Raw genomic sequence first — 14,611 nt, forward strand, 5'->3', positions numbered from 1 at the left:
CAAAGTCCTGGTTCCCCAAACACGGTAGGAACAAATAGCAGCAGGCAGTTTCTTTGCTCACATTTTCCAAGCCTGCCTCTGCAGAAAATCCTGTGCCCCAAGGAACTCTGTCCCTCTGCTCCCTCTCAGGGCCATGCTTCATTCTCTTGCTTCCTGGTGACCTTCTCACCACACAGCTTGCCAAGCAATCCCTTTTAGGCTGTGCATTTGCCATCACTCCCAGGGAACTGCTCAGATTTTGCTATGTGGCCAGTTATCTTGGGCGGTAGTCTCCCATTATTTCCAGCAATTGTTACATAAAATGGGTTTAACTGCTCCTTCCCCCTAGCCTGAAAGAAGGGTGGTTAGCACACCCATTGGCTTCAACCAGATCTGCAATAGTCTAAAGCTCAAAGACCCACTTGACAGCCATTAGCACCTTCCAGCATAACGTTCCATTATTAGTAGTAGTACTATAAAAATATTCCTGTTGTGCATGAAAATTATTTTCCCTAATATTACGTTGTATAACAATGCAGCAAAATACAGTGCAATACCAACAGTTTTCTTGCCTATCTTTCTTATAACCTTAATCTTCCAAATAACACCACCACTTTAGATGTATAGGATCTGATCCCCTGAGGCGTGAAGAGGGCGGGCTGAGGAGGACTGGAGGATTTGGTAGTTGCGTATGTGCAGCAGGGACTTTTGGCACTGGGGAAGGGCTGCGAGGTAGTGCTATAGAATAAATACTCTAGATGGATATTTCTGTTAAAATGGCAGTGTAATTGCTGCGAATGTGCACATTTAAATTGTTACAAATCAGTTTCAAGTTGTCTCCACTGAGTCAAATAGGGCAATTCACACCCCTAAGAAATATTGTTTCTTAGGCTATGTCTACACTATGCAGCCATGTACAGGTCAGACTTCTGTATCAGATAAAGACTGACTACAGGACTTTCATCTCAGAGAGAGACCCAAGAGATGTGTCTTCCGTAAGATCCTTTAATGTTCTGCCACGTATGGCTGAGGTTAAATATGGGATGTCACACATGGTGCACTATATACACTGAACAGTATAATACAGTGTAGCATTCCGTTACAGGAACCCTTGAGTATGAACCCGCAGCATCCCCACCGGGGAGTCCAGCACAGCACTTTCATGCGCAATGATCTTCACGGCCCCAGAGTCTGAACTGCGGAGCAGTGTAGACAAGCCCGCAGATTCTGTTTTAGAAATAGGATCAAATCTTGCTGCTGAATGTTTCCATGAAAAAAATGATGCCAGCTTCTCCAGTTTGTTTGGTGTCTGAAGGCCCCATTGTTGAGGGAGAGGTCATGCTGGTTCTCTGACTCTGCTTTGAAGTGTGTCTGCCACTCATAGGATATAATCCAAAACCATTCTCTTCTCGACCTGGTCTTTAGAATCAATCACTTATATCTAAAGAAAAAGCTTCTAGGACCATATATACATTTGTAAACGCCTACCCTGATCTCCAAACACATCTGAACTAATTTCAATAGCTTAACATTCATTCTTGTACTTTTGTATATATTTTGTTAAGAAATAACTTGCACCTTTAAATAAAAGTTATATCATGTCTGTACCTAGACATCTTTAATGCTTTTCTGTAAACTAATATCCTGCTGAACTAGTTTACAGAATTACCTTGATATCTTCCGCCATCTTTTTCTCCTCTTCTGTAAGTTCTATGACAGACATGTCATCAGATGAAAAGTATTTAGATGCAGGGATCATTTTTCCATCTTCAAATTGTAGATTTCTCACCAACAACTGAAAAAGAGGGGATATGATTTAAGTTGATGGAAAGGCTGTAAAACGTACTAAGGAGAAATTAATGTGTTAATTCAAATAATAATGAAATGAGTAAGTGTCTGGTAGGAAATCTCAAATCTGTGATAAAGATATCTTTAAATATTTTCTTCACCACAAACTATAGTAAATACAGGTACAATTTAACAGATCATAGAAATTAACATATGATGGGGGGTAAGGAAATGCCTGTAAGGATCAGTGGGACATGAACACAGACCTGCAACGTTACTGGACAACCACCATTCCCACGCTGCCACCTGGTGGCATCTGGAACCTACTTACTCCCTGCAAACAATCTGCTGAGGTTCGCGGGAAGTTCTACCCAGAGTAATCTGACTGACACTGGTTTTAGCAATCCCTGATTGGCACCTTGTTCCTGTATAAGTCCATGGGGCGTACCAGCAAGTGCCCAGGCAACAATGAGAATCCTTAGCTACTCATCATGACTACCCTGCTTCTCTGTTAGTGAGCTCCTGGTTCTGATCTCAGCTCTGACTTCAATTCTGACTCCCAATCGACCCCTGGAACTCTGACACGGACCCAGTATCGGCCAGATTCCTGATTCTGTCTCTGACCCTCAGCTTTGCTCATAACTCTGACTTAACCATTAGCTTGATTCTTAACTCTGATCCTGGCTCTGAACCCTGCTTTCAGTTCTGGGATCCCAAGCTCCCATTACTAGTCCTGCCTACCTTCACCCAGGATCCTGACAATACCTAAGATAAAGAACAGAATAGCATTTAGCACTCTTCATGAAATAACAGAAGATTGACATGTTCATGGCTGATTACCTGGCTGCTATCACTAGCGTTGCAAAGATTACATTTGGATTTGAATGGCATGAAATTTCCATACAGTTTACATTTTCTCCTAATGTTGATCAGTCCATACAGTTTTTCACCTCCCTTACCCGTGTCCCCCCGCGCCCCTGCTACACTATTTATCTTGTTGAACACTTACCATCTTTCCATCATTACCAAAAAGAACTAGGCCATTTTTGGTTATAAGCCCAGATTTTGTGGTGCCTTTTATTGCCAACGGTTGTCCAGGAGGCACTGGTCCATCAAGTAATGATGATCCATAGAAAGTAACCATCTACAAAACAAAATGAATGACAGATGCATAGGCTCTAAATCTCTCTCAACATGCTGAAAATGCAATGACACTGTTTTCCGGCTGTTAATGGGGGACAGGCCTTTTGTTCCCTTTACTTGTAAACTGCAAAAATTGTGTGACTATATTATCTGTGGGGCTTCACAACCCACCATATGCAACTCTTTGTCCAAATGCAAGCCCAGGAAAATCCTGTGAGGGACAGCTACTTAACACCAGGCCAGGCCCTTGTTTCTTTTCTTCTTACACCGCAAGCTTTGGGAGGCAAACACAGTATCCATCTCAGTGTTTACATAGTGCTTACCACAGTGCGGCGCAGATCCTGATTAGGGCCTGTGAGCAATATGGTAATATAAATATTAAATAATAATTATAATGACTAAATTGAGTATGCTTGGAAAATCTCCTAACGTTATTTACTAGGACTCAACCGTGAGCTCTGCTGTGGACCTGTGCAGGGGCCAAAGAGGGCACAAGGAGCCCCCCTTACTCCCCTAGACAGGTTACCTACATCACCAGAACCTGTAGGGGAGGGATAGTAGCTGCCAGCAAGCTGCTACTCCGCCCCCAACCTTGACTCATCCTGGTCGATACGAAGTGGGTGGGCCAGAGTTTTGGCTCTGGTCCCAGTGAGCACAAGGAAGCTAGTGCAGAAAGGGAAGCAATCTGAGCTAGCAAATGGACTGGTGCAGAGGACTTCCCCAATCCTGAGCAAGGAGGAACCAGGACCAGGCTGTGACTATCAAAGTCACAATCTGATTCCTGCCCTGCTCCTAGGGTAGTGCAGCTATCTGCTGCCTCTTACTCAGGCTGGACTGTAGGATTAGAATCCAGCCCATAGGGAGAGCCAACCAAAGGCTGGTTTGGTAGCTAAGCAACTATCATGCAGCCATTAAAGTAACTTTAATCTGGTCTCGATATACTTACTCCTGCCTCCGTACTGGGAGCTGGACTAAAGGACCTCTTGAAGTCCCTATGTTTCTATGATTCTATGACTTTAAAACATTTTAAACAAGGAACATTTGGATCAAGGACATATTGCCTTTTATCAAATTGAAAAGAACAGCTTTGTGATAAACGGTGATGTACTTTTCTTTCTGGTAAATGGTTCCAGCATTCAAGGCCAAAAATCCTTTAACAATAATTCATTTTGTATTTCAATGGCTTGCAATATTATATTCTGGTGTTACCTTGAGACATTAGTATCTCATTATCATTATGTGATATCTCATCATATCTCATTACATAAAGTAAAACTATTTCCCCTTGTTTATTCCTCACCCCACCCCACACTTTTCCTCAGACGTTCTTGTCAACTGCTGGAAATGGCCCACCTTGATTATGACTACAAAAGGTTCCCCCCCCCCACAGGTAATAGCTCACCTTAAGCGATCACTCTGGTTACAGTGAGTATGGTAACACCCATTGTTTCATGTTCTCTATGTATATAAATCTCCCCACTGTACTTTCCACTGAATGCATCTGATGAAGTGAGCTGTAGCTCACAAAAGCTTATGCTCAAATAAATTTGTTAGTCTCTAAGGTGCCACAAGTACTCCTTTTCTCATTATGAACAGTAATGTCTAGCTATTTCCTACAGTATCTGGCACTATCTGGCTCTGCTCTCTCTGCTTATGGATTTGAACTAGAGCTCAGTCCCTTTCAGACACACGCTTTTATTTTTTCTTTGAACTAACTGACCCTATCAAATGGACTCACGTCTTGGACTTAGCCATGATTTTTCTGGTGATTGATACTGTGACACTATGTCCCCCATATTCTTCATAGAGATATTGTTATGAGTATGGCATAATTAGGATATATTTTGTGCAAAATAAGGCATATGAGATATCATTGGAAAGGTTATGATTTACTGAATACGATTATCCCATCCGTATGCATGTATCATTTCTGAACCTGAAGTTAGGAATATTGACTATATCAATTACAAGTGGGTTTTCACCTGGGGAATGCCCACTCGACAGAACGCAGTCAGTCTGGATGGGCCATTAGCGAAAACAAGAGGTCTTAGAAGATGTTTATCACCCACAGAGAGTCCTTCCTGAGGGTGTTACAACCAGCCTCTGAGTTATGGCTACAGAAGCATGTGACCAAGTCACCTGGTACTGGAAACTATCTTGGAATACCAATGTTTTTCCACTGACTGGCATCAGAACTACGGAAACAAAGGGTTCCTGCCATATGCAAAAGCTGTTTAAGGCAGGGGAGTGACATCATCGTGGTTTGTTCTTCACTGTCTCCCTGCCCAAGATGACTGCTGTAAACACCTAAGACTGAACTGGGAAAGAAAGGACTGAACCCAGGCTAGAGGATGTCTGGCCTGTGAAAGGAATATCTGGAGTTTTAAGATGCAAGCAAGTCTCTGCAATCTGCCTAAAACAACATTTAGGGTGAAAATTTGCTGCTTATAACCAGTTTCTTTAGTATATTAAGCTTAGTTTGCGTGCTTGTTTTATTTACCAGGTAATCTGCTTTGATCTGATTGCTATCCCTTATCACTTAAAATCTATCTTTTGTACTTAATAAACTTGTTTTCGTTTTGTCTAAAACCTGGTGTGTGGAATTCATAACTGGGGGTGCTAAAAGCTGTTGCATCTCTCTCTCCACATTGAGGAAGGGGACAACTTTCATGAGCTTACGCTGTGCAGTTCTCTGTGCAGTGCAAGACGGTATAATTTTGGGTTTGCACTTCAGAGGAGGATGTGCACTTGAGTACTGGGCAGTTCCTTAGCTGATCTTAGCATGTGTGTGTAAAGCTGCAGCTGGTTGTGTCCCTACCTGTATGTGTGCTGGTTAAGTGCAGTCTGAAGCATGAGGAGAGCTTGGCTGGCTTTGCCTCAGCAATACAGTGTAAAGAGAGCCCAGGCTGTTGGGTCAGGTGGTCTCAGTGGTACCCCGGTTACAAGTGGCACCCTGGGGGCGGGAGGGGAGGGCAACCCATCACAGGTACATTTTATTAAGTGACTTGATCTATATTCTGATTGTTATCAACGGGAGTTACATGTGATCACCAAAAGGAGGCTGCATCTCATCTGTAACTTTTATTACAAAAGCAAATAACAAAGATGGTATGAAAAGTAAGGAAACACTTAAATTTCACATATCATACCTGGCCATCAATCACTGTCCAAGCTCCAGGTACTTTATCATGCCCTCGGATCCAGTTATGCAAAGCTTCTGCAGGCTTGTCCCAAGAAATCTAGGAAATCAAGACACATGATCTGATTCTTTCCTATCTGGCTATAAATAAAGATAACATTTCTTTCCAATAATAACAGCAACAAGTTGTTTCTCTCTTTCAGTTGTTTATTTAAGAATCTAGAAGGGGTCTTGAAAGGAAAGGAAAGGAAAGGAAAGGAAACATTCTCCAGATGGCTAGTCATCAGAGTTGTAAATTGGGACACTATGAATCTTACTCAAAACTGCTTCTGCACAAGCTTTCCTTTTCAAAGTCTCTAATTCATATGATAAGTATGAGGATCACACATGGAGGATGCAAGGGTCCCACTTTATAAAGTTTTTATGACAGATTATATTCATGTTAAAGACACAAGCAGTATGTATGTGTTAGAGATGGGTACAATCACATCAGTGAAAAGAGTCACATATAGTTATAAGCAACCTGTGGGACTCTATAACAATTGATTAACCATTTATTAAAACACTAATCATGTATTAACCTTTTATCATCTCTTTATTAAGCGAAACATTAATACAAGCCTGGGATTCACACAAGGTATTCAAAGAATGAGCCAGTTTAATGCAAGGAACAAGCATGGATCAGGCTGCATTAAGGATCCTTTAGCACAGCCCATCTATGACCCTTGTAATCCTACACAATGCATGCATGATGTTAGCACTTCTGCTGCTATGGGATATGATATGGACTTAAAAAAATATTTATTACAGAACCAAGCCCATGATATTCAGTGGTCTCTCTAGCTTAAACTCAGAGAACATTTTACAGCTATGTTATAAGCTGATGACAACACAGTTTTACAACAGAGAAAAGAAAACATTGCCTCATCCAGCTCTCCTTACTCAGGCAGAACTCGCAATGAACTGAGTCTGAGTGAGGAGAACAGGGTTGGGACCACAGACACAAATTTAACAAGTGTCATAACTCTACAATAATAGATAAATAAAACTAAACGACTCTAAGGCTTCCTTAATAACTCATTTTAATTTTACATGCATCATTTAAGTTAAACAACAGTCCTCGTTTTTCCTTGACAGGTTTCAGAGTAGCAGCCACGTTAGTTTGTATCCGTAAAAAGAAAACAAGTACTTGTGGCACCCTAGAGACTAATAAATTTGTTAGTCTCTAAGGTACCACAAGAACTCCTTTTGTTTTTCCTTGTGTCATCCTCAGCAGCACCCCTCCAGTGTGCCTGGTCTAATATGCATCTTCCCCGGGGGGATTATCAGAACAGCTAGGACTCAGCCATCCTTCCTTACCCTGCTTTGCTGGCGTCCATGATGTCCAGCAGTGTATGGGGACAACCAGAATATGATCCAAGATAATTATCTTTCTAGATCTGGGATCATTTTGGGAAATTCACCTGTAGATCTATGTGTCTCTTCAAAAATGTTAGTCAATAACTTTTTAGGCAGAAAAAGGCAGTAGGCAGCATTTTATACGAAGACTGTCTATAGAGGCTACAGATTGAAAGCTTTGCTATGCTGGTTTTTTTACACCTCCTGTTATCAATAGTTTGCACTGTTGTAGCAAAAATAATGGAGGAGTCACAGATAGCACTCTATATAATTTATGGTGGTTTTCCCAGCCTTGGATAAGGTCCCTGCTTAAATAGGTAGAAAAAGCAAGGAAGCTTATTATACAACTGGTCCGGCATGAACAAACCATATAAAATATGTTCCCATTATAGTCCTTATATAGATAATTTAAAAAAAAAACGTATTTAAAACTCCATCTGTTTGACGGAGAATTAAATTTTCCCAGCATGAAATCTCTTTCTGGCAGAAAGTCCAGTGCTATTTGTTCGGGGGGCGGGGGAAGAAGGTCTAATCCAACTGCCTTTTTCCAGGCAGTCGGATATATTAAGAATACTAAGAAACAGCAACTGTGTAGATGATCCTAGATAGGACATTATGTTGCTAAATATAAAAAGCTGAAGCCAGGGCATAAGAGCTTTGCCTAGGGATCTATTACATCTCCGTGGAATTCATCCAGAAATTTGGGAGGAAAGGGATTCAATATCTTAAGATATTAATAATTTAAATATATCAAAAAGTATCATTCTACCCTGTGAATACAGAGGAGGAATCACTGAATAAGCCTCTCCCTTTTTATTAGTGAAAAGAATGGAGGATGGGATTTTCAGATCCATTTAAGTGACTTAGGAACACAGGTCTCATTTACTTTCAATAAGATTTGTGCTCTTAAGTCCCTTAGGTGCTTTCAAATTCATAGAAGCCAGATCCAACAGTCCATGAAGTCAATGGAATCCTTTCCATCAGTCTCGGGAGGCTATGGATTATGTCCTTGAGGAATAACACCATATTTTAAAATACCAACAGAACACTAGTCATTAGAAGTAGTTGTAATATTTATTTGTAAAATACAAGATCCATTTTAAATTATGTAACTTGAGTCTGAACGCTCTCCCTCTGAAGCCAATGGCAAACCTGAAATGATTGAAATGGGAGCAGGAGCAAGCCCTTACTGTGCAGAGTACTCTATCAAAGACTCAACAGAAGATTAAGTTTCATGAGTGATGGCCATGAGGAACCATATGGTCTCTTGGCACTTGCAGAACCAAATCCTGGGATAGGAAAGAACACAAACCAACCAAGCAGCTCTTGGGTTTGCGCTGTTCTCAGAAAAGGGAATCACAGTCTACTATTGCTTTTTATTTATCTTCTCCTCCCATCAGTTCTGTTTGCTCTCCCCCTATTTCTCTGAAAATGCTTCTCTGCCAACTTTTCCTTTGCTCATGCTGCTCAATTCCCTCCTCCCCTCTCTTCTGCGAATTCCTTGGCATCTCTTGCCTCTTCTCTGGCTGCAGGTCCTGCTGATGGCACCTGTCCTTAAGGCCTGTTCCTGTTACCTCTTGTAATCCTTCTCCTATGCAGATAATCTTTCTCCTTCTTGGTTTCAGCTGCTTTTAAGGAACAGTCTTGTTTATTTATTTATTTATTGCAAAGAAGAGGCTAGACATCTGTAAAAACAGCTGAAAGCAAAGAGAAGAAACCAATATTATGTGATCTCCTAGCTCTCTCTGTAGCACCAATAAGTATTTTGCACATCATGAAAGGTTCATGGATCAGAGTTTGAGACTCCCTGATCCAGGTACTTTGTTAAAATGTAATCAAAAGTGAACATGGAAGTACAGAGCTTATTTGTTTGACAGTAATAATAATAAAAACAGACGCAGAGAGGTTCCGTAACTTGCTCAAGGCCTGAGCGGAAATCAGAGCTGGGATTAGAATGCAGAAGACCCTGGCTCCTGCTTGTATATACACTCCATTAGATCTCATCTCTCTCTCTCAGGCAGGATGGGCATTTTACTACATGCATATCTCCTACGCACTGCTCCTGAGTTGTATGCTCCAGACTTCACATCTGACCTGGTTAACACATAATTAGTTCAGAGAGAGTATTTAGTACCACAACACACTGTCTTTAAAGACACTGTGTGTGGCACTAACTATACTCAGACAAGTTTGTGCAATTAGCCCCTTAATCTATTTTTGGAATAATAATTTCTACGACTAGAGCTTGTAGAGAACAAGTCAGAATGATAAAATATTTCTGCACTTTCTATCTGTGTCAGACTTGTTCTTGCTAATTAGGACATGGTCCTCCACACACTAAAGTCAAAGCGACAATTCTCATCGACTTCCACTGGAGTAGTACCAATACTCCAGAGATCTTTTGGCACATTGAACATAAAGTGGAACTACATTGTTATTAGCAACACAGTGTTGTTAACACAACAGTACCTCTGCATTTTCTTTCTTCTGGATCCCTTCATATGTTGCCCCTTCTTCAGGCTGAGGCATCTGAGGAGCTTTACCATCAGCAATTAGCTGGACAGCTTCTACCTAAACAGGAAAAAAGCAGTTTTAATTGCTCCAATAGGCCAATTTTTCTCTTTGTTTACACATGCTCTGCCCTCAGTTATACTTATTAGAGTCAGTAGAAGTTTTTCCTATGTAGGGTACAGGACTTGGCTCCTTATTTATTTTTTAATCCAGGGTTGCTGAAGTGTAAGGGACTGATCCTGCAAAGACTTGTGCATTTGCTAACTTTATACACCGCAGGCCCATTCACATCAAGAGCATTACTCACTCACAGTGAATAAAGCTAAGCACTTGCATAATCCTTGCAGGATTGAGGCCTAGCTGAGGGCAGAATATGACCCTATATATTACATTCAGCCTTTCTGTTTTTAACAGTTTGCAAAAACAGCAATGACTTGGCAGATTCCTGTGTAAATCCCTGCCAATATTCAACAGGAAAGGAGGAGGGGATTTCTCAACTGTTCCATGCACATAGCACTTTTTAAAAACAAATTATGTTTTCTGTTATGTTTTGTGTGTATGTGTGATGCACCAGCACACACACCAAAGTCCACACTTTTAGGTTTAAATTTGACTTCCTGATCCACAAGTAAAATAAGGTTCTGGCAATTTTGCTAAACAACAGAGCCCAGACCTGCAAGTCCTTAATCCCCTGCGTCATCTCACTGATTTCAATGGGATTACTCCTGTGAGTAAAGATCTACAGGCTGTGGTGCTCAGATATTAGCAAGGTACAGAAGAGTTAATTTCCGCTGGGGACACTGTCAAACTACAATTGTCTTTGTGCCTTCTGTGACATGTGGAAACAGTCACCTTTTTTTAAATAACAGAACAAAGGAAGCTCTAACAGAAATGTTGTCTCAAATTTTCATTTTTTTAATTTGAAAGCTCCAAGTCTCTGTTTTCTATGATGCTATAAACTATTTGCTGCTGATTAGTCCAGTTTAAAACAGGGCAAATTCAATGCAGGTGTAACTCTATTGAAGTCAAAGGAGTTACATCAGAGATGAATTTGGCTCATTGACTTCAGAGGGAGCAGGATTTATCCCCTACTCAAAATATTGTGGGCCTCCAGTGGTGTGAATGCGCATAGCTCCATTGAAGTCAATGGAATTACTCCAGCTGAAGATCTGGCCCAGTATATTCCAATTTCTTTAGTATCTAATTATATTTCATTTATGTTCAAATTCCAAGAGGATTAACTATGCCAGATTTTTCCTTTTAAAATTTCTGTATTCAGCACAGGCAGACTTACCATAGCTTTTATGCCTTCTGGGAAAAGAAAATTATTATATAAGTCGTCCACGGTATCGTTCCGTCCTACATCACATTCCCGTTGCAGAAGAATTGGTCCAGTATCCAGACCATCATCAGCCCAGAAAATAGTAAACCCTGCTTTTTTATCTCCTTGAATTAAAGTCCTGCCAATAGAATATTTTAGAATAAATATAGAGGAAATTACCTTAGTCACAAATATCAGTCCATTTGATAGTTCATATGCCTGATACAGGCACAATATGGAGATGCATGTGTGTGGAGTCTAATCAGCTTTCTTAGTACAGTCACTTCATTGCTATTATTCAAGGAGCTACAGGCTTGACTCTGCTGATGTGTACACACAATGACATAAGCAAGGCTATAGCCAATGTCTTATGTGTTGTGCTTTGCAGTCCAGTCATTTTTGTTTCATAGTTTATTGTGCTAAATTTTAAATTAATTATAAATGGTACAACAAATGGCACAGAAGTTCTGCAGTGGGATGTGATACCATTTGCAAGTTGGAACCATCAGTACTAACAAAACAAAATAGTACTAATGACTGTGGTTCTACACAGTCTTTTTCATGAACATCTCCAAGTCAGTTACTTAAAATTAACTAAATAAGCTTCACAATATATCTGAGAGGTAGGTAAGAGAAACAGAGGTGGCTTACTACTAAAATGTATTTCCAGGGTGGAACATGACAACTGTTTAACAAAGCACAGCAATGCTACACAACAGTCCTATTCATATTAAGTGAATAGGAACATCATATCCAGTTATTGTCTTCAATGGAACTATGGTAAATTTACATCATCTCAGAATTTGGTCCTGAATTTTGAAAGAATGTTAGCCACACAGGTCCCAATTCCCCTTTGGAGCTACAGGCCCTCCACACTGCTGGAAATTAGGCACAATTGTCTCTACTTGTGTGGCTCAAAACTGACACAAAATTAGTGAACACCTCTTAAACACTTGGCTGTATATAAATCTCCAACATTATTTCCTGCATGATCTAAATGTTCCTTGGCAGCCTCCCACCTTAGTTTTTGCGGCTTCACAGAACAACAGCAAAAGCTGTAATGATTGCAAGTTGGTGGATTTGGAAAACTATAACGTGGGCAAAGAGGTGACTGCACTGCAGAAGTGAGATTCTCGGTCTCTGGAAATACTAGCAAAAATACCTAAGCTTGTCATATTACTGGCTCTTGCAACCTGAAACAGAACGTCCAACAGAAGAGAAGAGTTGCCTCGCAGATATGGCAGCAGCACTGATGTGCTATAATAGAGGGTATAAGTCTTCAGTGAATTCTAATTATGGTGGATTTAACTACTTAACTACTATTAGCAGCGGAAGATATGTTACTAAACCTCCTCATTCAGCAGTAAAAGTGCACCCCTATGTGTTTGAACTGAAAGAAGGCTTGACATAAGGAAGGACAAGCAGGGCTTGTTTACAGATATAATAAAAGTTTACAGATATGTGAAACCTTACACAGATATGTAAGGCACATATCTAAACCTGTTTCAATTTCCTTCATTAAGTGTTCACCTCTTTCTTTTTATATACTGAATAGAGTTATGTGAGTGAAAACATACTAGGAACATGATTCATAGCAGCAATCTCAGTAGAACACTGAGTAACAAAACTGGTTAAAAAAAATCAGCAAAAATTACACTGAGTCCATGGGCCAAACCTTCAATAAGGCAGCTCAGTCAAAGTCAATAGAATGATGCCAGTTTAAATCAGTTGAGGATCTGGACTCTGTATCTTTCAGAGATATGGGAAATCTAAATAGCTTTGGGGCTTTTTGGTAAAAAAATAAATCATCTCACCAATTGATAGCTGAAGCTCCTCTGTGGCGGGGAAGGATGGATGGATGGTAGATAATTGATCCATGCTTAGGACTGTCAATAACATCCATAGGGATGAACTGTGTACAGAATGGAAGTACATTTAGATCTGCTCCAACTGATTTGTAGGCTTCAACTACTTCCCGGTTAGGCTTGCCCTTAACTCTCCATCTGGGGAACTTAAAAACAGGGGTGCCATCTTTCTCTGCTGCCAGTGCTAAAAAACAAGAAAAATACATCATTTTTTAAAAAAAGTATGTTACATTAAAAATTAAAATGTAACAAATAAGGATGACATAGTATGACAAATCAATCAGATAATTAAATAAAAAATGGCTTCTTTGTATTGATGCTAAAATGCCATTGTACTCTATTGCCCTGTATATACTAACCTGTGCCCACAGAATTCAGATACCTTTGTCATGGGGAGCATGTTACTCTTACTATATAGCACCATAAACAACTACTTTATGGTACTTGTCACAGGGTGGCTGGCTTCAGTGATTAAAGTAGGTTTAGCACCTCTATGCCAGAACAGGTGCCCCCCAGTCAGGCCAATTAAGGGGGTGGAGCTGAACCTGGGTCAAGAGGGAGTTTCAGTAGGTACATCTATATTGCAATGCAAACCCAGGGTTTGAACTCAAACTCAAGCCTAACCCCCCTTCTTTCTACAAAACAATCACAACTTAACATACAGAAAGGAAGGTGAGCTATGAGACCTTGGCTGTGACAAACTAAACAGTCTCCAGGGTGCCAAGTTCCTTTTAGTATTACATAGTGAATCTCATACTCCAGTAAGAGAAATAGCATGTGGAAAGGCTAAAATTTCAGGGAGAAAGAGCATAGTAAGAGGGACAACTGTTTCACAAACAAAGGAGCAAGTATCATCACGTAGGAGGCCATCAAGGGAGAAGGTTGGCATAATAGTTAAACCAGGGTTAATAAATTATTTTTTGTCAAGGTCTAGATTTCTTAGTCAAAGTATAGTTGAGGTCCAGATTCCAGAGAAAATAATACAAAACCAACAACAATGGTAATAAGTAAATAAAAAGATTTCACAATCTGAGTTTCAGAAGTGCCAAGCACTCACAGCTGTAACTATAGTTAGTGGTGTCACAGTTCCCAAAGTAACAGCACCCCTGACCCTGTGCTGGGCTCCTTGAGGGCACCCAACTTAGACCTCAAGCCTCTAACCATCACCTCTCTTAGGGCAGAGGCCCACAACTCTCTCCCTCTAGACCAGGGATTTAGGCTTCAATTCTTCCTGCAATTCCCTGTGAATATCTGATCAGGTCTGACTTTAGTTCAGCACCTTCAGTCCTGTTCTCTCAGAAGCAATGACAGAGTTAAGCAAGGACCAGCCAGCCTTCATAAAGGAAAGTATTATTTATTCAGAACAAAAGCACTGAAGAGAAAACATACCTTAAAAACAATAAACAGATTGTGTGAATATCAAACTAACTAGGTGTTACCCCTCTTCCACATGGAGACCTGGCATGT

General features: G+C 40.5%; 1 protein-coding gene across 3 annotated transcripts in view; it reads right to left on the bottom strand.

The window, feature by feature from the left end:
- Positions 1-14,611, bottom strand: part of ALDH1L2 (aldehyde dehydrogenase 1 family member L2) — a 68,217-nt gene that overhangs the window by 38,242 nt on the left and 15,364 nt on the right. For all 3 annotated transcript variants that reach the window (XM_073323901.1, XM_073323883.1, XM_073323891.1), the window contains exons 3-8: positions 13,094-13,328; positions 11,253-11,418; positions 9,917-10,018; positions 6,060-6,149; positions 2,777-2,911; positions 1,649-1,774 (exon numbers count right to left, since the gene is read on the bottom strand). In XM_073323901.1, coding sequence (XP_073180002.1) covers positions 1,649-1,774; positions 2,777-2,911; positions 6,060-6,149; positions 9,917-10,018; positions 11,253-11,418; positions 13,094-13,328 — 854 coding nt within the window. The remainder of the gene's footprint in view (positions 1-1,648; positions 1,775-2,776; positions 2,912-6,059; positions 6,150-9,916; positions 10,019-11,252; positions 11,419-13,093; positions 13,329-14,611) is intronic.

This window comes from Lepidochelys kempii, chromosome 1, assembly GCF_965140265.1.
Source record: "Lepidochelys kempii isolate rLepKem1 chromosome 1, rLepKem1.hap2, whole genome shotgun sequence".
NCBI lineage: Eukaryota > Metazoa > Chordata > Testudines > Cheloniidae > Lepidochelys > Lepidochelys kempii.